The 22,705-nt window shown below is 36.4% G+C and overlaps 1 protein-coding gene across 1 annotated transcript in view; it reads right to left on the minus strand.

Moving 5' to 3' along the window:
- CUNH1orf146 (chromosome unknown C1orf146 homolog) overlaps positions 1-22,705 on the minus strand; it is a 35,388-nt gene that overhangs the window by 6,901 nt on the left and 5,782 nt on the right. Inside the window, exon 2 of the mRNA XM_045895389.2 lies at positions 8,039-8,153. Within this exon, the coding sequence (XP_045751345.1) occupies positions 8,039-8,107 (69 nt within the window). The 5' untranslated portion in view covers positions 8,108-8,153. The remainder of the gene's footprint in view (positions 1-8,038; positions 8,154-22,705) is intronic.

The raw sequence follows: 22,705 nt of genomic DNA on the forward strand, positions 1-22,705 counted from the left end.
CCTAGAATGACTTTTTTTTTCCCAAGATTTTATTTATTTGACAGAGAGAGACACAGCGAGAGAGGGAACACAAGCAGGGGGAGTGGGAGAGGGAGAAACAGGCTTCCCACCAAGCAGGGAGCCCGATGTGGGACTTGATCCCAGGACCCTGGGATCATGACCTGAGCCGAAGGCAGACGCTTAACGACTGAGCCACCCAGGCGCCCCTAGAATGACCTCTTGACCCCCACCTCACCCCCAACTGCTAGAAATTTTTCCCAACTTTCAATGCCAACTAAAAGAATAATAAAAATAATAAAAGAAAATAATAAAGATAAATACAGAAAGTACTGAATTAAGAAAAAAACAGCCAAATTCAAGAGTAAATTTTTCGGGGGTGGCGGAAGTGTTTGATAACTGGAGGAAAGGAGGTGGGATTCTGAGGAATCAACCCGGTGGGGAGAGAAGCTGGCAGTTCCCACAAAAAGGAGCATTGCTGGCTGCTGCCACAGAATGTTCTGTGGATGTACTGAGCAAACAAGTACTGAGGTTTAAGTGTGTGTAAGTGAACGGGGTAGAGAAGTGTCAGGAAAGTTCACTGACTCAGCAATTGACTGCTGAGTTCGCACTCAATTGCTGGGAAGACGGTCACTGAAAGTTGGGAAAAATTTCTAGCAGTTGGGGGGTGAAGTGGGGGTCAAGAGGTCATTCTAGGCAGAGGCCCTGCCTGAGCACAGGCACTAGAGCGGTAAAAGAAGTCTTCAGTAGTACCCATTATGTTCACAGCACCTAGCACAGTTCCCAGAACAGAATGTGTGTTAATGGATATTTGTTTACTTGAATCCAAGCGTCCTTTGGGGGAGTCACCGAAGGTATCTAGTTAAGAAGGTGTATCTAAACCATGCTTTAGAGAAACTGAATTGTCTGTGATGTACATGAGATAAACTGAAAGGAGAGCAATGAAGATGATGAGTTGGAAGGCTGTTTTTTTTTTTTTTTTTAAAGATTTTATTTATTTTTTAGAGAGCGAGCGAGAGCGAAACAGCATGAGAGGAGAGAGGGTCAGAGGGAGAAGCAGGCTCCCCGCTGAGCCGGGAGCCCGATGTGGGACTCGATCCCAGGACCCTGGGATCATGACCTGAGCCAAAGGCAGACGCTTAACCATCTGAGCCACCCAGGCGCTCCTGGAAGGCTGTTTTAAGGAGCCACATCAGAAGTGATAAAAACCTACTGAGGAGTGACTGCTAATGGGTACAGAGTTTTTTGGGGGAGGTGATGAAAATGTTCTCAAAATTGATTTTGATGACAGTTGAACACCGTGTGAATATGCTTTTAAACCATTTAAGTGTATATTTTAAATAGGTAAGTTGTATGGTATGTGAGTTTTCTCTCAAGCTGTGAAAAAAAAAAGTGCTGAAAACCTGAACTGATATGAGGGTGGGTGAGGGTGGAAGCAAAAAGGTTGGAGCTGGTGTTACAAGAGCTTTAAGCCTGAGCAACTGATAGAACAGTAGTGCCATTAATAGAGAAACTGGACAGAGATTTTGCCAAAAAAAAAAAGGCTTAGTGAGATAATAAAACCATTAATTACCTGGTAGTACCTAATAATCAGCTGATATTTAAATTTCCTCAATTGGCCAAGTAATGGCTTTTATAGTTGTTTTTTGTTTTTGTTTTTTTTTAAAGTAGGCTCTAAGCCCAAAATGGGGTGTGAAGTCAGGACCCTGAGATCAAGAACTGCATGCTCCACTGACTGAACCAGCCGGTTTTTCAAACCAGGATCATGCATTTGGTTGTTACATCTTTTGTTAGTCTCCTAGTTTTTTTTAATAACGTTGACTTTTTCAAGCATATTCACACAATGGAAATTATTCAGCAATAAAACAAAAAGGAATAACTGGTATTGTGAAAATTCATCAAAGGAAACCTCATTTAAAATAGAGTCATTGGGGGTGCCTGGCTGGCTCAACTGGAAGAGCATGCCGCTCAGGTCATGAGTTGGAGCCCCAGGTTGGGTGTAGAAATTACAAAAAACAAACAAAAAAACCTTTGAAAATAAACAGGCAGATGAAATGGAGTCAGAAGCCATAAGGGGGTGCTCTCATGCCCTATCAATCTGTCAACTGCTGATCCAGTAAGAAAAGGGGTGGAGGGTGGAGGGTGGGGAAGCATGGCTGGCTCAGTCCTTAGAGCATGAGACTCTTGATCTCCAGGTTGTGAGTTCTATTCCCTCATTGGGTATGGAGATTACTTAAAAATAAAATCTTTAAAATAAAATAAAAATCTTCAAAATTAAAAATAAAATCTAAAGGGGTGCCTGGGTGGTTCAGTTAAGTGTCTGACTCTTGATTTCAGCTGAGTCTTGATCTCAGGGTTGTGAGTTCAAACCCCATGTTGGGCTCCACGCTGGATGTGGAGCCTACTTTAAAAAAAAAAAACAAAAAACTTAAAAATAAAATTTAAAGGGGCACCTGCTGGGGTGCCTGGGTGTTCAGTTGGTTAAGTGTCTGCCTTCTGCTTGGGTCATGACCTCAGAGTCCTAGGATGGAGCCCCGCATCGGGCTCCCAGGGAGCCCAATTCCCCCTCTCCCTCTGCCCTTCCTCCTGCTCATGCACTAAGAAAAACTAAAATCTTTAAAAATAATGATAATAAATAAATGAATAAAGGGGCATAATTGGTTAAAGCATCTGACTCTTGATTTCAGCTGTGGTCAGGATCTTAGGGTCATGGCCTCGAGCCCAGAGTCTGTCTCCATGCTCAGTAGAGTCTGTCTCCATGCTCAGTAGACTCTGCCTAGGATTCTCTTCCTCTCTCTCTGCCCCTCCCCGCTGCACTCACATGCGCACTCTCTCCCAAATTAAATAAATAAATCTTTTTAAAAATACAAAATGAAAATTTATTTTTTTATTTTAGATTTTATTTTTTTAAGATTTTATTTATTTGCAAGAGAGAGAATGAGAGACAGAGAGCATGAGAGGGAGGAGGGTCAGAGGGAGAAGCAGACTCCCTGCTGAGCAGGGAGCCCGATGTGGGACTCGATCCCGGGACTCCAGGATCATGACCTGAGCCGAAGGCAGTTGCCTAACCAACTGAGCCACCCAGGTGCCCTGAAAATTTTTTTTAAAAGTTAATTTTTCAAAATAACCAGGAGCTAAGACTAAATTTTCCAAAGCATGTTTCATGGACTATTAGTCCCATGAAGTATTAAAAGATGTTCCTTGTATTCAAATAATATTGGGAAACACTGAATATTATTTTGTCTCCTTTTGAGGATTTACCACACATTTAAGCATATGAAAGGCTCTTAAGAGTAGTGCAGTAAAAAAAACTTGTATAAATTTGTTTATATAAGCATTCCAAATATAATCCAATACTTCTTCCTACAAATTTAATACCTATTAATATTCTGTAAAACTAGTATTCTGTCTACCAAATCTACTCATAAAAAAGGAAATATAAATAAAAACAGAAGTGGGAAAGGGTACTCAATAACTGAGAGAGTTTATCAGAAAATTTAAAAGAATGTCAGTATGAAAATTTTAATCACAGAAATGGCAATCTCATAAATTTCAACTTAGTAAGTTTACCACCTCTATGACTTAGGTAAATTTTTTAAAATATATAATTTATAAAAATAGACTCATAGTATAAAACTTAACAGAGCAAAAACCATAGAAATCACTATTTTTCTACAGTTCATAAAAAATTATCAGCACAGAAAATTTAATAGAAAAGCTTTTACCTTAAAGAACAAATAATTTCCGTACTATATAACTTCACAGATATAAACAAAAGGAATGAAAAAAAAGTATGGAAAAGGAAACCCCCTCTTGCCTACAAAAATAGCACAGAAAGAGAAAACCACAGCCTAATCATTAGTAAATAAGGATTCAAAAATAAAATATTAGAAAACCAAATTTTAAGAGACTATGAAAGAAAAACCCATAACGATCAACTAGTTTAATCAAGAAATGCAAAGATTAGTCACTTAAGTTCTTCTCAACAGACAACAAAAAATAATGCACTTGAAACTGAACACCTATTTTTCTTTAAAGATTTTATTTATTTATTTGAGAGAGAGAAAGAGAGAGCACATGAAGGGGGAGGGTCAGAGGGAGAAGCAGACTCCATGCTTAGCAGGGAGCCTGACGTGGGACTCAATCCTGGGACTCCAGGATCATGACCTGAGCTGACGAAGGCAGACGCTTAACTGACTGAGCCACCCTAGAGCCCCTGTACACCTATTTCTGATGAAGAGAAAACCTTTATAAATTAAGCTTAGATGAATATTAACACAACAAATATTTTATAGCAACAGGTACATCATATGTAATAAAACACTGGAAGTATTCCCATTAAAATCAGAAACACTATTTTAGATGCTCTGGTTACAGCAAAAGGCCATGAGATACAGCTGTCAGAAATTCTAATCACAAATTATGACTGCCTCCCTTGAAAATCCAATAGAATCAACTGATAATGTATCATGAAAATTCAGTGAAGTGATTAAAAATAAATTACCACAAACTCAAAAGTTGCTACTTATAGATTGAAAACATGGGGAAACAATATTCCATAACAGCAACAAAAACATCAACTATCTACAGTACTTAAAATGAAATAGGAACAATATGAAGAAAATTTTTTAAATCATACCTGAGAAAAATAAAGACTTGAAAAAAAACCCAAAGATATATCTTGAATCAATTTAACTGTGTAACTAACATGAAAATAAATGTGGGAATTACAGCTACAGAAAAAGTATAGGTGTTATACACATTTGATATAATTAATAAATTATAAATATCTAATATAATTGGTATTTGATCATTGATATAATTAATAAAAGTCCTGAAGTGAAAAGAGAATTAGTAATGTTCTATTTGTTGACCTGATTGGCTACATGGTATTCTTTTTACAATAACTCCATTAAATGGTTCATATATACTTTTGTGTACTTTTCTCTATGTATCTTTCATAAGCTGAAAAAAGTCAAACGAAACAGAACAAAAAACCAAAAAACCTTCCAATGGATGAGTTTAATAGGAGTAGAGAGAAATACTGACAGGGAAGACAGAACGGATGAAATTACCTAGACTGCAACCTAAAGACAGAAAAAGTGAAAGAGAGGTCAAAATGCATAGAGAACATTGTGAGAAGATCTAACATACATCTAATGGGAGTTCAGACAGGAAGGAGCAAGGGAATAAAGGAGATGATGAATAAGAACTTGATAATAACAACAATTCAAAGATTCATGAAACCTCAAAAAAAAAAAAGAAGAAGAAAATCTATACCTTAAAACTACAGAATGCCAGGGGCACCTGGGTGGCTCAGTCATTAAGCTACTGCCTTCAGCTCAGGTCATGATCCCAGAGTCCTGGGATCAAGCCCCGCATCGGGCTCCCTGCTCGGCGGGAGGCCTGCTTCTCCCTCTCCCACTTCCCCTGCTTGTGTTCCCTCTCGCGCTGTCTCTCTGTCAAATAAGTAAATAAAATCTTTAAAAAAAACAAAACAAAACAAAACAAAAACCTAGAGAATACCAAAATCTGAAAGGCAGTCAAAGAGGAGAGACAGGTAATCTTCAAAGAAGTGACAAACTGACTGCTAGCTTATCAACAGCAACAATGAAAGTCAGAATCTAGTGAAATGAGTTCCTCAATATGCTGTAAGAAAGTATCTGTAAATCTAGCAAAAATATCTTTCACTTTGGAGCAACTGGAATTTTCATACATTGCTGATGGGAATATAAAACCATAATCCCCACATTTATTTTTATTTTAGTTACACAGTTAAATAGATTCAGTGCTCATTTGTACTGAACCTGAGAAGAGTTGTGCAATTTCTTATAAAAATAAACATATGACCCCTATGACCCAGCAATTCCATTACTAGGTATTTACAAGAGAAATGAAACCTAATGTAAAAAACATACAGACCTATACTGAGGTTAAGAGCAGCTTTAATTCATAACAGCCAAAAACTGGAAACCCAAATGTCCATCTATTGGTGAACAGATAAATAAATTGGGGTAGTATACTCACTCATACACCAAACTACTACCCAGCAATAAAAGGGTACAAATTGTTATATGCAATAACATGAAAGCAAGGCACAAAAGAGTACCAACTATATTATTCCACTTATATGACGCTCTAGAACAGGCAAAACTAATTATAGTGATAAATATCAGATCAATAGTTGCTTCAGGCAAGGAGTGAGAAAAGAAATGACCACAAATGACTACATGAAGGAATTTTCTGGACTGATGCATACGTTCTATATTTTGATTAGGGTGGTGGTTACACAGGTATACACATTTGTCAAAACTCATCAAACTACATTTAAAATGTGTGCATTTTATTGTATGTAAGTTATACGTCAATTAAATTGCCCTTTAAAATATCTTTCAAGATCAAGGGGAAAATAGAAATATTTTGATATTAACAAAAACTGAGAATAAGTTTTTACCTCTAGAAGATACTCATTGAGGTAACTTCTAAATTACATTCTTCAGATAAAAAGAAAGTGATTTAAATTGGGAGGTCTGAACCAAAAGAAGGAAAGGACAGCAAAAACAGTAGCAAAGACATGAGTATATAAACAAATGCTAACTTTAGAAAAGTTAAAAAATAGAATTAAACTAAATATAAAAACAGGATGTAACACAGAAAGGGATGACTGGAATTAAAGTGTTCTAAGATTCTTTTGTCCCTTAAGAGGAAAATAAAGGTAATTATTCACTGTGGATTTTGTGGAGATAAGTATGCATGTTAAAATTTCTAGGGAAACTACTAAAATAGTAGAAATAGAGCATATAATAAGGAAGGGAAGAAAGAAGTAGAAATAGAGCATATAATAAGGAAAGGAAGAAAGGAGAGGGACACAGAGAGAGGGAAGAGGGAGGGAGAGGGGTAGAGAAAGAGAGAGAAACCAATCAATACAAAAAGTGACAAGGAGATAAAAAAGAAATAGGACAAAGCAAGATGGTTAAACATAATAAATGAATTATGAAGTAGTTGTTCTTGGCAAATTAGCATGGGTTGCTGGCTCCCTCTCTCAAAATCAGTCTGAAAAAGACACAGAATTAAGAAAAAAACAGGAATTCCAGAAACCTAACAAATAGAAGCACAAAAAAAACAGTGAGACTTAAGGCTGTCTTAAAACTGGTTTGTGTTATGGAGCTAGATGGCGAAAGCCATTGGGGCAAAGTGCAGCCTGAGGTAGCAGTGGGAGGATAGAATGGATTAAAAAATCTTATTTTTAGTCTTATTCTTGCCTCTCTCATCTTTACTGTGGAACAGTCATTTCTTGCCCCTCCCCTCTAGACATCAGCTAGTGTCCATAGATAAATACCAGCGCAATGGAGAAATCCTGTTGGCTGAGGAGCTAAAAATGGTTGTGGACTGACCAACTGCCTTCATGGATTCAACTTTCCATCCCTTCCCCACCCAAATTGTATGGAGACAGCCTCCCTCTAACTCCACTAAGGTACACAGATCAGTTTCTGTGGTTTATTTCTTTGAAAACAAGTAATATACATGTGCGCATTACTGCTTCTCAAATCCTTTAACATCTCTATTAGAACAGGCTTATAGAGAAACATAAGAACTTTAAAAAATTTCCAATCTTCAAATATTTAGAGAAGTAGGATGTTGAAAATGGATGCAGTAAAGTTGAGAATTTATCTTTAAAATACATTTAGTTTGGGGCGCCTGGGTGGCTTAGTCGTTAAGCGTCTGCCTTTGGCTCAGGTCATGATCCCAGGGTCCTGAGATGGAGCCCCACATCAGGCTCCCTGCTCAGCGGGAAGCCTGCTTCTCCCTCTCCCACTCCCCCTGCTTGTGTTCCCTCTCTCGCTGTGTCTCTCTGTCAAATAAATAAATAAAATCTTTAAAAAAATAAATAAATAAAAATAAACAAATAAATAAAATACATTTAGTTTATGTTCTTCCAGATCCATATAACTTTGGATAATCAAGCTAAGAATCTTTTAAAATATTGTTCTATTGCTTTTAATTTTTAAATTAAAGATCAATGGCCCAAATGCCTCTTTACCTTAAGAGATGAGCTAATAATAATAGTGGTTGTCCATTTTATTTTTTCTTTTCTGCCATTTTCAGCCATCTGTCTGTGTCTAGATCAACCCAGCTTCTTCTAATAGTGCCACAATCTGATAAAAAGAAACAGCAAACAGGACAATGTAGAAACGTCTAGTGAATGAAAATTAAAGACAGAAATGAAACTAGGTTAATGGAGACACTCTAACGAATATTTGAAAGTTAAAATTTGAAACTGAAAAATATCTGTCTTGTTATACATTGAGCTTATTCAATACCATGCTTCCGATTGCAATACTATGCTTCCTACTGTTAAAAAGGAGACAGAACACCCAAAATGGAGTCATTTGTGCTAAACCCCACATCAGTAAACCAAAGCTTAATATCTAACCTAACTACATTTTCAACCCCTTTGAATGTATGTAACCTTTAACCAGTCAACACCAAATTACCTGGTCAGCACTAGTGAAATAAATAATCCACCCAATAAATCCCTTCCTTTCCCCTCAGGAAGGCAATCTTGCCTGAAACAATGCATTCTTTGCAAATAATTTCTTTTTTCCACCTGCCTTTAAAAACCCCCTTTTCTACAGTTTGGTGGAGCTCCTTTCCCTTGCTAATTGGGATGTTGCCCAATTCATGATTCACTGAATGAAGCCAATCTGATTTTTAAATTTACTCGGTTGAATTTTTGTTATTTAACTCTATTAACAATTACTAAAAGCAATGGTTCCCATTTCAGGGCACTAACTACATGAAAGAAGACTTGTGTCAAGAACTGTGAAAGGCCTATGGTTTTACTGTATTTGCAAGCTAAAAAAAAAGTTAGCCTGCCACAGTTTAATGGATTTAACAAAAGACATAAGACTCTTGGATCAGAGGACAAAGAATGTTTTTTTTTACTTGTTTTTTTACTCACAGCAAGAGAAGTAACCTCATTCTCTCTCTTTTTTAAAGATTTATTGTTTTAGAGGAGAGAGAACACAGGTGGAGGGGAACAAGGAGAGAGAATCTCAAGCGGACTCCCCAGTGAGTGCAGAGCCCAAAGTGGGGCTCAATCTCACAACCCTGAGGTCATGACCCGAGCCAAAATCAAGAGTCAAATGCTTGAATGACTGAGCTACCCAGGCACCCCAGGATCCTCATTCTCTTGCAGCAATTCCTCAAATCCAATTCCCACACGGTTATGGGGAAAAGGCTAGGTAATATCAGCAGAAACAGTGAGGTGTATTATAGGAAAGGAACCCTGAGCTTAGGAATCCCTAATTTTTATAATGGGCTGCAACCAAACCTGCCCTGTGCTCTAGAGGAAAATACTATCTCTAACCTATAAAACTATTCACTACACATCCTTGAAAAGATAGTTGAGGGGTGGGGCCAGTATATGTGTATTTCTGTTGGTGCTGTTAATGCCTGTCTAGGGACCATACTTTTAAGAACTGCTGCACTAAAGGAAGGAAGAGTTTTCTGGGCGAGAACAACACAAAGTACTGTACACATTGGCAAACACCAAGTACTGTACACACTGGCAACCAGATAATAAAAGAAAATGATATAAGAAAATTTCAAAAACATCAGTGTGCTGAAGTTTAAAGTACAGGGGCGCCTGGGTGGCTCAGTCGTTAAGCATCTGCCCTCAGCTCAGGTCATGATCCCAGAGTCCTGGGATCGAGCCCTGTGTCGGGCTCTCTGCTCAGCGGAAAGCCTGCTTCTCCCTCTCCTACTCCCCCTGCTTGTGTTCCCTTTCTCACTGTGTGTCTCTCTGTCAAATAAATAAAATCTTAAAAAAAAAAAAAAAAAAGTTTAAAGTACAGTTGTCTGAGGTGGGTGGGAGAAAAGGTAAAAATTAATTACTGTAATTCTAGTAGCATTCAAATGAGTATCACTGTGGTCTAAATTTGGCACTTTTCTGATTATTATGGACACTGACACTCTTAAGCCACGTTTCCATTTCTGTCAAATGGGTATGTCTTTTGTCCATTTTTCTATTAGATTTTCCTTTTCTTTTTCTCATTTGTAGAATTTCCTTATATATTCTAGACATTAATTTTTGTCAACTATTTGTATTTTCTCCCAGTTTAGACTTGCCTTTTCCCCTTCTTTATATTATATGATACACAACTTAAAATTTTCAATATTGTCAAATTTACCAATGTTTTTATTTATTCTCAGTGCTTTTTATTTAAGAAATCTTCTCTACCCAGAAGTCACAGATATTCTCTTTCATTGTCTTCTAAATTTTTAGTTTGATCTTTCACATTTAAGTCTTTAATTCATCTAGAATTTTGTATAGAGTCTGAAGTAGGGATCCAATTTCATTTTCTAAAAATATGGCTACCTAGTTGTCCCAACACTATTTAGTAGTCTTTTCTCCCCCTCATTATTTGCAATGCAATGTCACCTTAGTGACACATTGTTTTTACATATTCATAGGTCTACTTCTGGGTTCTATATTCTATTCCATTGTTCAGTTTAATTATTCCCAAGTCAATGTCATGCTGTTTTTAATTTTTATAGTTTTATAAAAACTCTTGATTTCTATAGGGGAAGTCTCGATATCTTACTCTTCTTTTTCAGTAGTGCTATATGTGTTCTTGGGTCTTTTTTCTTCCCTCTAAATTTTATTTTATTTTTTTAAAAGATTTTATTTATTTAGAGAAAGATCACGAGTTGGGGGAGGGACAGAGGACAGAGAGCATCTCAAGCAGAGCCCGACATGGGGCTCGATCTCATGACCTGAGTCAAAACACTTAACCGACTGAGCCACCCAGGCTCACCACCCTCCATAAATTTTAAAATCATCATGTCAGTTGCTTTAAAACTAGAAGTGCAGGGCGCCTGGGTGGCTCAGATGGTTAAGCGTCTGCCTTCGGCTCAGGTCATGATCCCAGGGTCCTGGGATCGAGTCCCACATCGGGTTCCCTGCTCCTTGGGAACCTGCTTCTCCCTCTGCCTCTCTCTCTGTCTCTCATGAATAAATAAATAAAATCTTTAAAAAATATAAAATAAAATAAAATAAAATTAGAGGTGCATTTACCTATAAAACAATTTGGAAAAAACTAAATTCTTTATGAAACTGAGTCTTTCCATTTATTAATATGGTATATCTTTCCATATATTTAGGACTTATACTCAAGTGTTTTCATTTAATATCTGTCATAAACTATTTCCTTATGTATTTTTAGGAAATATGTAAAGGCTATATAATTTCTGTTGTATGGATTTGCCACCCTTTATTTGACCCTTATGTAGGAAAGGAAAATAATTTTCCTTTTACCCTTATGAGTTCTTGGCTGAGATCCCCTATAATGAAAGACAGATTAACAAGAGAAAAACAAACCATTTTATTAACATGTATACCTGACATATACATGGAAGATAACCAGAAAAAAAAGGAGTTAATTCCTTGAGAGAGCCTAAGCCACCACCTTAAATACCATCTTCAGATAAAGACAAAAGAAAGTTGTTATGGGAGAGGCCAGTATTGGGAAGGTACCAGGAAAAACACAGTAAACAAGAGTAAGGTTTGTTATGCAGATTTAAGTCAGTGCCATCTTTAAGTCTCTTGTGATTTAGTCACCCTTCTCTTCCTGATACAGAGAGGAAGATACTTAAAAATGGAGGCTTTCTTCAAAAGTGTGAATGTACCTTACAAAAGGGTAACTCCTATTCTGCTTCAGAGCTTCTCCTATGTCTGTATTTCTTAAAATAATCAGCTCAAAATAATCCTTATGTCAAATAGGCATATTCTGCTACCCTTCAATTATCTCTGGTAATTTACAATGGACATATGATGTGGTCCCAAACTTTTCCAATTGTAAATAATTAGCAATAACATGGAGTTATCTTGCAAAACCACAAATATCATATTCCTCCCCAATTAAAATCCTTTAATGATTCACCATGGCCTACTCAAGGTGTACAAATTCTTCCTTTTCAGGCTCATGTCCTACCATTCCTTAACGTAACACATGTGCTCTAGCTATTCTGAAGAACCTATAGTCCTAAACAAGAAATGCTTTTTCACACCTCATCTCTATATATTCTGAATAAAATTCCCCTCACTTTCTTGTCAATTCCTATTTTTTAAAATTAGCAGTTTGTGTGTTACTTCCTCTAAAAAACTCTCCCTGTTCTCCATAGGCAATCAGGACTTCCCTCTTCTGTGGACCTATAGTAGCCCAAGCATATCTGTTAAATTATTCATTAATATAGTTAAATTTGTTTACATAGTTGTATTCTCAGTGAAGAGACTTCTCACTGGAGGCTCCTCAAGGAGAGGAACCATGTTTTATTCATCTTTGTATTCCCAATGCCTAGCACAGTGCCTGGCACTTTTGCTAAATATAAACAGTAGTCCAGAAGTCAGAAGCAAAATAAAGGTTACTGCAAGCTGGGAACAAATAAGGTAAGTCCTGGATGACTGCCATTAACAGTGGAAGGGTTTTGCCATGTGTCTTTATCCATATAAAGCTTAAAAGGCACCATCCTCACAATGTCAGTCTTTCTTCCCAGTAAACAAGGCAGGGTTTGCTGAGTTTACCTGGTGAGACTCTGAGTATTCTGGGATCAGATTCTTAGGAATAGACTGAAGTCACATGAACTCCTCTCCTGGGTCATACCTACCCTCTCACTGTATCTGACATGCAGCTGGCAAAGGCATCAACAAGAGCTCAGCATATCTATCATGAACTCTAGTTCTCTGTATCAGGTTGATCAAAGGGCAGGGGGGTAAAAGAATGTGGGGGGATTTTATAAGTAAATATATGTGGCAGGTGTGTAGATGAACCAATCACTTTCACCTTACGAAGTAAGGAAGCCAAAGTATTCTACCATGATCTAGCTGATGATCTGTTGGGTGATGGGCAGTGACAAATAAATGTGGATATGTTAGGCAATAAACAATGCTTTCAAAAACTATGCTATGAATACAGATCTGTGGTTAGTGTACAAGTGGCAAAGTAACCTGTGGAGGCAGAAGAATTCTTAAATTCTTAAGTGGTAATGAATAAACTTAGATTCTACAGAGGCTGTGTTCTTGGTGAGAGCTTTTCCTATTACCAAAATCTCATGATGATCAGAGTCCCTTGAATAAACAGAATGATATGTAGTCAGAAGTGAATTAAATGGCTTTCTGGGTCTTTACCCTGAGCACATGTCATAGTTCATAATAAATATACAAATAGAATTACATGCTTACAAAACATCTTGTTGAAGAAACATTTTGAAGAGGATGTACTGACCTGACTTGGTGGCAAAATAGCAAGAAGCAAATGGCCATTGGGAAAGTAGGTACCTGGTACTCCATCTATGATACTTCAGAATCATCCCTGAAGAACTCTGTAAATAGTTGCCAAATGCTTATTCTTGCCTAAAAGAAGGCCAATTAGATGCAAAGTTGTTTTAAACTATAAGAAGTATATGGGGTTGAGTTCCATGAGTTGCAGCAGAGTCTAGTCAGGAATAAAAGAGAAAAAAACCCTGCATGCATAGTTAAATGTATAAAAATAAATTTCCAAACACATTTAAAAGAAAAAAATAAATAAAAGAGAAAGATGCAATTCAAAAGCCAGGGGGATCAAATATAAAGACTAATTCTAGAAACAGAATGAAGGTTCCTGTCACTGAGTTTAGTTTAGTGTCTGGTGAAAGGTAAAGAAGCAAAAATATCTTAGCAACAAGAAAAACTGTATTAGAATATTGGTGGTGTATCAGGGGTGGGGGGAGGGGTAGAACTGCCAAAGACAAAATGGGTGCTTATGGCTTTTATGATTCAGTGAGGATGTGGAGTTTATGTGGAATCTATGCCAAATATAAGGCATACATTCAGACCTTTTGGTAGAAGATCCATAGTACAGTAGAGAAAATACAACGGGAGTTAGACCAGGGTTCTAGTCTTAATACTGTAATCACTCAATGTCTTTAAGCCTATTTTCACACATATAATTACATACAATGAGACGAATAATACTGGCTTGCCAATACCTCAGAGTCATTCAGAAAATCAAATGACATAATACAAATATATTATCATCATTATATACTTTAGTCAATCCTTTCAACCAAAACAAAACAATAAACTATTTTCACAAGACTTTTGGTACTTTTTTCAAACGTTCCAACACAAATAATCCCTCAGTTACATTTTTCTCCCTAGAGATCCCTTCCCATTCCTGCAGATAAAAATATAAACTGGGTATTTCTCTGATTCATTAGCTGTCATCCTGGGACTTCCCAGCATCTCTCTCCTGTGTTAGAGCCATGTTTCCCTTTCCTTGACTTATTCTTTTGTTTCACTGAAGCATTCTTTAGTAGTTCCCTTAAAAAGAGTATGCACGGCAAATAAATAATATAAAGACATAGATGTATTTTGAGCCCTTGCATGTCTGAAAATCTTTATCCTATTTGATTGATATTTATAAATATATGTATATGTGTGTATTTATATATGTTTGTGCCTATATATCCTATTAGATATGTTTTCTTTCAGAACTTTATAAATATTACTGTTTTCTAGACAACCAATGTAGCTGTGGACAGATTATGTTGATTCCTATTCCTACTGTGTAAGTGACTTATTTTTCATTTGTTTTCTCCAGAAGCTTTTTTGGTACCTTAATGTTTAGCATCTTTCCTAATCTCTAGTGTTCTGAAATTTCACAACAATGTGTCTTTGGGTAGATCTTTCTACCAGCATTGTACTAAGTACTCAGCAAGACCTTTTAATCTGGATACTCATGTTCTTCAATTCTAGAAAACTATTTTGTAATACTTATTTAATATTCCCAATATTCTTTTTTTTTTTTTTTGCAACTGCTATTAACTGGGTATTAGATCTCATAGCTTGATCTTAGTCTTCTACTGTTTTCATTTTTTTGGGGGGGGGGGGTCATTTTCCAGGTGATTTTTCCTAACTAGCTCTAAAGGTTTTTTCTTAACCTTTTTTTTTTACTGGTTGCCCTAGAGTGTACAATATACATTTACATCCAATCCAAGTTTATTTTCAAATAACAGTATACCACTTCATTAATAGTACAAGTCTCTTATAACAAAAAATATTCCTAAGTCCTCCATCCTATCCCTTATGTCATTGCTGTCATTCTTTTCACTTTTACACAAGCTATAACCATCAAATACATTGTTGTTACTATTATCTCGAACAAGCTTTTATCTGTTAGATGAATGAGGAATAAGAGAAATACGTTTTTTACTTTCACTTATTCCTTCTCTATTGTTCTCCCTTTCTTCACATAGATCTGAGTTTCTGACACTATCATTTCCCTTCTCTCAAGAAATTTTTTTTAGGTTGTACAATGTGTTATTTTATTTTAATTTTTTAAGGTTTTGTGCATATTCCAGTTAGTTAACATATAGTTAACTAACATATAACTCTCAAGAAATTCTTAACGTTTCTTATAAAACAGATCAACTGGCAACCAATCTTTCAATTTCTGCTTATCTGAGAAAATCTTTATTTCTCTTTCACTTTGAAGGAGGACACAGCAAGACAGAGAATTCCAGGTCAGTGGTTTTATTCTCTCAGTATTTTACTCCACTCTCTTGCTTGCATGGTTTACATGCAATTACATCCAAGATCAGGGTGCCATCCCAGATGGGTTCTGGTGAGAACTTTCGTCCTAGTTTGCAGACAGTTGGCCACCTTTTTACTGTGTCCTCACATGGCACAGAGTGTGATAGCACCAGCAAGCTCTGGTGTAATGTAATTCGTATCTTTGCTCCTCTTATAGATAAGGTGGTTTCTATCAAGATATTTTATCTTTGATTTTCTGTAGTTTGAGTATGATATGTCTAGGTGGGGTTTGGTTTTTTGGGGGTTTTGTTGTTGTTGTTTTGGCAATTATCATCCTTGGTGTTCCCTGAGATTCCTGGATCTGTGGTTTGGTGTCTGGCATTAATTTGGGGAAACGGAAATTCTTAGTCACTGCTTCAAGTATTTCTTCTGTTCTTTTCTCTTTCTTCTCTTTTTGATATTCACATTACACATAAGTTACACTTCTTGTAATTGTTCCACAGTCCTTGGATATTTTGCTCAGTTTTTTTCAGTATTTTTTTCTCTTTGCGTTTCACTTTTGGAAGTTTCTATTAGCATATCCTCAAGCTCAGAAATTCTTTCCTCAGCTGTGTCAATTCTATTAATGAGTCCATCAGATGCATTCTTCCTTTCTGTTACATTCTTTTATTTCCAACACTTTTTTTATTCTTTCTTACTATTTCCATCTCTCTGCTTACACTACCCATCTGTTCTTGTTATATTGTCTACTTTTTCCATTACAGCCTCCCACATATCAGTTACAGTCTAAACTCCTAGTCTGATAATTCCAACATCCCTGCTATATCTGGACCTCTGGTGCTGTCTCCTCAAATTATGTTTTCTCCCTTTTAGTATGCCTTATAGTTTTTTGTTGAAAGCCTAACATGACCTACTTGGTAAAAGAAACTCTGGTATACACAGGCCTTTGATGTCATGGTGGTAAGGTCTAAGGGGAGGAGAAGGATTCTACAGTCCTATTATTAGGTCTCAGTCTTTTCAGGAGCCTGCAATGCTGAGCTGTGAATTTCACCAGTGTTTCTCAGATTTTTCCCCTGCTTAGGTGGGACGGGATGCCTCCAGGCAGCTAAAGCTGGGTACTTCCCTTGGCCCATGTTGATTAGTCTATGATAAAATACCAACAGGGTTAGGTTCTGGTAAAATTTTTTATTTTTTTTATTTTTTTGGGGGGGAGAAAGAGAGTCTTAAGCAGCTCCACGCCCAGTGCAGGGCCCAAGGCAGGGCTTGATCTCACAACCCTGAGATCATGACCTAATCCGAAATCAAGAATCAGATGTTTGACCAACTGAACCACCCAGATGCCCCATCTTGAGGGCAGAATTTTTAAGTCAGGATGCTCTCACATATTTCAAAAAAAATTTTTCCCCCCTGCCAGAATCACAAAGGAATTTTTCTTCAATATTCACTGTGAGAACCTGGTAGAGCTCCCAGAGGTGGAACTCATGAAAGTGTGGGGGCCTGCTATGGCCTGAATGATGTTCCACCAAAATCATATAATGAAGCCCCAATCCCCCATGTGATGGTATTTCAAAATGGGTCCTTTGGGAGATAATCAGGATTCGATGAGGTGAGGTCAAGAGAGTGCGGCCTTCATGATGGGATCAGTGCCCTTAAAAGAAGAGATGCTACAGCAAAAAGGTGGCCCACTGTCTGCAAGCTAGGAAGAAAGTTCTTGCCAGAAACCACCCAGGATGGCACCCTCATCTTGGGACTTCCAGCCTCCAGAACTATGAGAAAATAAATGGCCATTGTATAAGCCACTCAGTCCACGGGATTTTGCTTTGGCAGTTCACACTAAGACAGGGCCCCCTAATTAGTGGGTCCCCCTACTTATTGACACAGTGCCTCCAGCAATTCTTCACTTACACTTTAGGTTTTCCCATCCCATCCCAGTACTGTACCTGCAGAGGTTTCTGCTTATTGGTTTCTGTTCCATAAGTGATTCTTCGTATCAATCCCTCTGTCTCTACAATTTTGGGTGCAGAAGTTTGCCACGTGACCTCACTTCTCTGACAGATTTGAGTTGTTGATTTTTCAGTTTGTTCAGCTTTTTACTTGTTCCTAATTCCATTACATGCTAGACTAGAAACCAGAAGCCGAGAGTTTTATTTTTAAAATTTTAAACTACCACATATGTATATTTTTGTTACTAGGAGCACTTTCTTATTCTCTGATCATTCTTCTTCATGGCATCTCTTTGTTTTATGAATTCAATATCTCTCATCTCTCTGAGGTAACTAATTACATTTTTTTAAAGTTTTCTTCCGTTGTCCACATTGCCTCAGTTTTCTACAGATCTCTTTTTTCATTTAATCTAGTTTTCATGTTGGAAGGTTTCCTCAAATGTCTAGTGATCCTTAATTGTCTTTTCTTACTTATGTATTTGTTAATAAAAAATACTTACGTATTTGATATTATAGGGACTATGGACACAACAGTGAACAAAACAAATCTCCACCCTCATGAAGCTTCCATTCTAGTGAGATGATTCCAAAAAAAAAGACAAATATGGGTGATGAGAGAGTGATAGAAGGTAGCAATGTGTACCATGAAGAAAAATAAATTACAGTACATGGGGAATAAGTGCTGGAGGCTATTGTTATGTAATGTTGGATCGTTACAGAAGACATCTCTTATAAGGTAAGAGATGTGCCCGGTATTCCCAAAGCCATCTTCCCAGATGAATGTCTCCAGAAACAAACCTCCAGCCTTCTCCATCGGAGAACTGTAGGGTGAATTTCCCTGAATGTTCAGAATAGAGAAGAGAACCCAAGGAAGTTCTAACAGATTTGCATATGAACTTTCAAAAATCTTTTCTCCTTCCACACTCTGCTCTTGATGTGCACCAATACCTGATGCTTCCAAGTACAGTACTCAGCCTCTTGTCCATGAGGCAAAACTCCTCTCTTCTCATTAATTTCTCCCTCTGTAGGCACTTGGATAACTTTCTTTTATAACCAAATTGATTACCATTCCTCTCTGTCTTCCAGTTTCCTCATACTCATTTAAATTTCTCACTTGCTATTTTACTCCTTCTTTGTGTTTGTTAATTAAAAAAAAATCTTTACTATCATTTCAAATGTTTGGAGAAGAAAAGATAAACAGATGGGGTCAATCTGCTATTTTAGACAAGAAGCCTGTGGTATTTTGATTAATTCCTTTTTAATTTCCATTGCCATCACTTATATATACCATCCTTATTCTAAACTCTTCCAAAATTCTCTCAGGTTTCTCACTAAAATACTCCCTCTTATCTCTGCAAATGCAAACTTCTTATCTCAATCTACAAAACCTTCTCAAATATTATCCCACAATTATCTTTCCCTAAATAATAATTATCTTTCCCTAAATAATATCATTAGAAGACTTCCCTTTACTTGTTTGCGATATGAATTCACCTCCTTACTATATTCCCTTAACACTTAGCACAGTGGTGTTTACTAAAGTAGCTGGTCAATGAATTATGTTCCTATAACATTAGTGATAAGATATGCTGACAATATTAACAGTAGGCTTCTAGTAAGAAAAGAAATTATTTTGGTTGTAAGCAACATCTTATACATTTAACTTCTAAGATCCCTCAGTAGGAGAATCCATTTTATAGTGCCAAGTAGAAGTATTAATCTGAAATAATAAGATGTGTATTATAATCCCAAGAGAAAGCACTAAGAAAATAACTAAAAAAGAGTAAAAGAAAAATCAACAGAGAAATTAAAGTGGTAAACTAAAAAATATTCATATATTACAAAAATGGTAGTAAAAAAGGAACAGAGGAACAACAACAAAGACATATAAAGAACAAATAACAAAATGGTAGATTTAATGGTGGTGATGGTTGTACAGCATAGAATATGCTAAAAATCACTGAGATTAAAATTCACTCCAATTCACTTTAAAAATTCATTTTAATTCACTTTAAAATGGTTATTTTGGTCTTATGTGGATTATATCTCTTAAAAAAATTTAAATAGCAGGCATAAATCCAGCCATATTAAATAATTACATTAAATGTGAACAGATAAAATGTTCCAGCCAAAGCAAAATCCACTACATGCTGTCTTAGTTTCAAAGATATAAACAGAATGAAAATCATAAAATAGAAAAAAGATACACCATGCAAACAGTAACCATGAGAGAGCTGGAGTGACTATATTAATAAAAAACAAAATAGACATTAAGAAACATCACTAGAGACAAGGAGAAATGCTTTACAATGATAAAAGACTCAATATGTTAGGGATATATAACAACTAAAATGTATTTCCATCTAACAGAGACCCAAAATACATGAAACAACAGTCATATAAAGTATGTCCTCTAACCACAATAGAATTAAATTAGAAATCAATATAAATAAAAACAAATGCCTTCATGTAAAGAAATTAAACACACACAAGAAATAAATGAGTCAAAAAACTAATCACAATGGAAATTAGACAATATTTTGAACGAATGAAAATAAAAATAAAATATATCAAAATTTATGGGATATAGCTAAAGCAGTATTAGAGGGAAATTTATAACTTTAAAAGACTAAATTTAAAAAGGTCTCAAATTAGCACCTTACTCCATTTTAAAAAACTAGAAAAATTAAACCCAAAGCAATTAGAAAGATTAAAGCAGAAATCAGTAAAACAGAATACAGAAAAACAACAGAGAAAATTAATGAAATAAAAAGTTGGGCCTTTGAAAAGATCAACAAAACTGACATTGAGCTAAACTAACAGAGAGAAACAGAGAGAAGGAGGGAGGGGATATAAACTACCAAATCTGGAATGTAAGAAGGAATATCACTGCCAACCTTTCAGAAGTTAAGATTATAAAGAAATACTATAAACAACTTTGTGTCAACAGATTTGATGACCTATATAAAATGGACACTTTCCTAGAAAGACAAAAATTACCATTAATGAAAAAATAGAAATAAGAGAAATCTAAATACAGGCATACCACAGAGAAAGTGTGAATTTGGTTCTGGACCCACCACAATAAAATATCACAATAACGTAAGTTAAATGAATTTTTTGGCTTCCTGGTGCATATAAAAGTTATATATACTATATTGTATAGTCTGCTAGATGCACAATAGCATTATATCTAAAAAAATACCAATGTACCTACCTTACTTTAAAAATACTTTCTTGCTAAAAATGCTAACCATAATCTGAGCTTTCCGTGAGTTGTAATCTTTTTACTGTAGGAGGGTCTTGCCTCCATGGTGATGGCTGTTGACAAAGGGTGACTGAATGGATAAAAATACAAGACCCATCTATAATGCTGCCTACAAGAGACTCACTTCAGACCTAAAGACAGACTGAGACCATACAGACCCTACAGACTGAGAGTAAAGGGATGGAAAAACATATGCAATCAAAAGCAAAAACAAAACAAAACAAAACAAAAACCCAGACTTTAAAATGAAGACTGTAACAAGAGACAAACGAAAGCATTACATACTGATAAAGGAATCAGTCCAATAGGAGAATATAATTATAAATATCTAGGCACCCAATACAATAACACCTAAATACATAAAGCAAATATTAACAGACATATAGGGAGAAACTGGCAGTAATACAATAATAGGGGACTTTAACACCCTACTTACATCAATGGATAGATCAACCAGACACAAAATCAACAAAGAAACAGTGACTCTGAACAACAAATTAGACCAATGGACCTAACAGATATATACAGAATATGTCATCCCAAAACAGCAGAATATCAAGTTGAATCAGTAATCAAAAAATTCCCAGTGAACAAAAGTCTGGGACTAGAGAGCTTCACAGATTAATTCCACCAAACATTTTAAAAAGAGTTAACAATATTTGTTCTTCTAGTCCATAAGCATGGAATGTTTTTCCATTTCTTTGTGTTGTCTTTAATTTCTTTCATCGGTGTTTTATAGTTTTCAGAGTACAGGTCTTTCACCTCCTTGGTTAGTTTTATTCCTAGGTATCTTATTATTTTTGGTGTAATTGTAAATGGGATTGTTTTCTTAATTTCTTTCTACTGCTTCATTATTGGTGTATAGAAATGCAGGATTTCAGGGGTGCCTGGGTGGCTCAGTTTGTTAAGCAACTGCCTTCGGCTCGGGTCATGATCCTAGAGTCCCGGGATCAAGTCCCACATCAGGCTCCCTGCTCAGATGGTAACATCTTTTACAATAAATAGTATGCAACAGAAGAGTTCGAATTATCAAACAGAGTTCTCCTACATTTTTGTAAGAAGCAACTATTTTTCATTTTCTTAAAGCACAGAAATCACCAAGGTGAGGATATATTGATAATAAGTTTCTATGCACATGGAGAGAAAAAGAGGGTAGCACTAAAGTGAGTTCTTAAAGGAAGAAAGGAAGCCCCAGGAAGCCTTTCTGGACTGAGAATTGAGACAAACTCGGAAGAGCACAATGATTATCTGGCTTGGCAATCTACCCAGCATGGCTTTGGGAGGTACAGATACTGGGAATTCTCAAATATTAAATCAAAACCTAGAATAAATGGGACCAAGAGTTTTTAGATTTTTAAAAGACTAAAGTATGTGGTATTAAAGGTTATTCTTTAAAAGACTGTGTAGTCATCTTTAGAGCAATATAACAATAATTAAGAGCAAAATTCTATGGTTGGAGTACCTAGATTCAAATCCTGGTCCCTTCATCTACTAGTTATATGCACTTGGGCAAGTCATTTTTACCTCTCTAAACTTCAGCGGTCTTGTTTGTAAAATGCAAGTAACAGTCCTACTTTCATAACACTTCTGTGAGGATTAAATCACATCATGAAGTAGCAATATGGTGTACTGTTTAATAAGTGTGTGGCCTCTAGACAGGCTCCCTGATTTGAATCCTTGGTTCTGCTATCTACTAGTTGTAAATTATTTGATCTTGAGCAAATCACTTAACTTGTCCATACTGCAGTTCCTCATCTGTAAAATGTGGATAATGGGAGTGCCTGGGTGGCTCAGTCTGTTAAGCATCCAACTCTTGATTTCAGCTCAGGTCATGATCTCGGGGTCCTTGGATGGAGTTCCATGTGGGGCTCTGCACACCCAGCAGGGAGCTGCTTAAGGATTCTCTCTCCCGCCTCTCTCTCT

The sequence above is a fragment of the Mirounga angustirostris genome, unplaced genomic scaffold (genome assembly GCF_029215605.1).
Source record: "Mirounga angustirostris isolate CCGP_5_RB_7025 unplaced genomic scaffold, mMirAng1.0.hap1 SCAF_4, whole genome shotgun sequence".
Taxonomy (NCBI): Eukaryota; Metazoa; Chordata; class Mammalia; order Carnivora; family Phocidae; genus Mirounga; species Mirounga angustirostris.